The 3,392-nt window shown below is 40.1% G+C and overlaps 1 protein-coding gene across 1 annotated transcript; it reads right to left on the bottom strand.

The window, feature by feature from the left end:
• Positions 1–2,092: 2,092 nt before the first annotated feature.
• Positions 2,093–3,094, bottom strand: LOC104983416 (olfactory receptor 11G2-like). Its single transcript, XM_010832862.1, has one exon. The coding sequence runs from the start codon at positions 3,092–3,094 to the stop codon at positions 2,093–2,095; it is 1,002 nt and encodes a 333-aa protein (XP_010831164.1).
• Between the last annotated feature and the right edge of the window lie 298 nt (positions 3,095–3,392).

A 3,392-nucleotide genomic window follows, 5' to 3' on the forward strand; every position in this document is an offset into this window, starting at 1 on the left:
CTCAAGGAAAGTTGAGAAGGAGAGCTGTTGTAAAAGGGCTTTGCCAAAAGTTATAGGAGGTGACTTTCACGGAGGATCTGAGATTTTGATTCTGATAAAGAACATGAGAACAAAGAATTCATTAACATTCATATTTAATTAATATTTATTATGTATTTTCTATGTACTGTTTTAGGAACTTTGGGACTCATGATTTGTTAAAACATCACACGAATTGTTCTCTGGGGGTGGCAACTGCCATTTCAATTTTAGTTGAAATGAAGTTACCTGCCAAACTCACAGTGGATTAATGGAAGAATTGAGTTCCCACCTAGATCTTTTGATTTTAAGTCTCATATCCTTTCAAAGACATCATAGTAGGATTGAAAAAGAAATCTATTTTTAGCTTTTAAGGAGCATCCATACTGTTCCCCATGGTGGCTGTATCAGTTTCAGTTCCTATCAACTGTGTAGGAGGGTTCCCCTTTCTCCACACCCTCTCGCATTTACTGCTTGTAGATTTTCTGCTGATAGCCATTCTGAGTTGTGTGAGATGATAACTTCTTGTAGTTTTGATTTGCATTTCTATAGTAATTAGTGATACTGAGCATCTTTCATGTGCTTTTTAGCAATCTGCATGCCTTCTTTGGAGAAATGTCTCTATACATACTCTGCCCATTTTTTGATTGTTTTTTTCCATGTTGAGATGCATAAGCTGTTTGTATACTTTGGAGATTAATCCCTTGTCAGTTGTTTTATTCACAAAAACTAAAAACAGAACTGCCATATGATGCAAAAATTCCATTCTTGGCATATACCTGGAGAAAATCATAAACTGAAAAGATACATGCACCCCAATGTTCACTGCAGCACTATTTATAATAGCCAACACATGGAAACAATCATAAATGTCCATCAATAGGGTACAAGATAAAGAAGGTGTAGTACATATATACAATGGAATATTACTCAGCCATAAAAAGGTCAAATAATGCCATTTGCAGTAACATGTATGGACATAGAGATTGTCATATTGAGTAAAGTAAGTTGGATACAGAAAAACAAATATCATATGATATTGCTTATATGTGGAATCTAAAAAAACAAGAGTATAAATGAACTTATTTATGAAACAGAAGTACAGTCACAAACGTAGAAAGCAAACTTATGGTTGCCAGGGCATAATGGGGGGAGGGATAAATTGGGAGACTGGGACTTACATATACACACTGCTGCTGCTGCTGCGTTGCTTCAGTCGTGTCCGACTCTGTGCGACCACATAGACGGCAGCCCACCAGGCTCTCCCGTCCCTGGGATTCTCCAGGCAAGAACACTGGAGTGGGTTGCCATTTCCCTCTCCAATGCATGAAAGTGAAAAGTGAAAATGAAGTCGCTCAGTCATGCCTGACTCTTAGCGACCCCATGGACTGCAGCCCACCAGTTTCCTCCGTCCACGGGATTTGCCAGGCAAGAGTACTGGAGTGGGGTGCCATTGCCTTCTCCATATACACACTACTATATATAAAACATAACTAATAAGAACTTGCTGTATAGCACAGGGAACTCTACTCTGTAATAGCTTATATAAGAAAAGAATAAAAAAAAAAAAAATAGATATACATATATGTATAACTGTTTCACTTTGCTGTACACCTGAAACTAACACAACATTGTGAGTCAACTATTTTTTATGAAAATTTAAAAAATATTAATAAAAAAAGAAACCTAGTTAGAAGTTAAACAGAACACAAGGCTTTCCCCAACCTCATCACAAAATATACATGTCTGCCATGATGTTGACTTAAGTTTTCCCTAACACTAATCCTGACTGCCCACGACCCCAGGCAAAATTAGTTGTTTTTTCCTTGTGTTTCATATATTGTACATATATCGGTTAGAATATTTATTGCATTTTATATTAATTATTTTCTTACCTGTTTGCACCATTAGAGTTCAATTTGAGGAAGAGATTGTGTCTGATTTATCTTCATAATTATATTCACAATACAGTGCCAAGTGCAGTGTCCAACATGAAGGAGGCGTTCGGTTACTATTTACTGAATGGATGATGGGACAAATGTGTGAAAGTTCAAGGATGGCCATTTTACCCACATTACACTAAACCAGATAATCCCACATTCCTCCTGTGCCTGCTGCCAAAGACTTTAAAAGAAATTTTAAACTTTTCCAGAACTTTCCAGAGAGCTTTTTTCATATCCTTATTCCTGAGACTGTAAATCAAAGGGTTGACGAGTGGAGTCACCATGGCATAGAACAAAGTCATGATTTTCGGCAACAAGGTGGAGTGGCTGGATCCAGGGCTCACATGCATCACCATAATGGTCCCATAGAATAGCAGCACCACAGCCAAATGGGACCCACAGGTGGAAAAGGCCTTTTGTCGACTGGATGCTGAGGGCAATCGAAGAACAGCAAGTAGAACCAGGGCATAGGAGATGAGGATGAAAAGGAAGCTAAGGAGGATGATGAGGGCACTTAGAGTATAGCTGGTGAGCTTGGACATGGGAGCAGGAACACATGAAAGGGTCAGCAGTGGGCCTGAGTCACATACAAAGTGATCAATTGCATTAGGACCACAGAAAGGCAGTTGGGAAATGAGAATAACAGGCACCAGATACCAGAGAAATCCACATACCCAACAAGCAATCACTAGGTTGAAACAACGTCTACCAGTCATAATTGTGGCATAATTTAGAGGGCGGCAGATGGCAAAGTATCGACCAAACGACATTGCTGAGAGAAAGAAGCACTCAGTGGAGCCCATGGAAAAGAAAAAATATAATTGAAGGAAGCAACCAGTGAAAGAGATGGCCTTGCTCTCTGACAGGAAGTTGATCAGTGTGTTTGGAACAGTGGAGTTGACATACCAGATCTCCAGGAATGCAAAATTCCCCAGCAGGATGTACATGGGGGTGTGGAGATGCTGGTCCCAACACACAGCACAGATAATGGCTCCATTTCCTATGAGAGTCAGGAGGTAGACGATGGAGAAGAACATAAACAGAATGACCTGAATCTCCCTGCTGCAGGGAAAACCCAGAAGGATGAATTCACGCACTGATTCAGAAAGGGATGCTGATTCGGAGATGTTCATTTAGTCTGTAAGCTGTGCTGCAATGAAACATTATTATTGTGAAGCCAAATCCAAACAACTGAGCGTAACACTCAAGGCCCTTCACAATCTGATCTTTATCTACTTGTTTAACCTCACCTCTTGAGTTCTATGTCCCAGATAAGAAAAGAATAGTCACATTTCTGTCAAATGACATGCTCTTCTTCTTAAGATAGCTGTTGCTCCTCCTTTTGGGCTTCCCGCAGGTGGCGCTAGTGGTAAAGAACCTGCCTGCTAACGCCGGAGACGTGAGACAGGGGTTGATCCCTCTGTAAGGAAG

This window comes from Bison bison, unplaced genomic scaffold (genome assembly GCF_000754665.1).
Source record: "Bison bison bison isolate TAMUID 2011002044 unplaced genomic scaffold, Bison_UMD1.0 scf7180017862559, whole genome shotgun sequence".
In the NCBI taxonomy this organism is placed as follows: domain Eukaryota; kingdom Metazoa; phylum Chordata; class Mammalia; order Artiodactyla; family Bovidae; genus Bison; species Bison bison.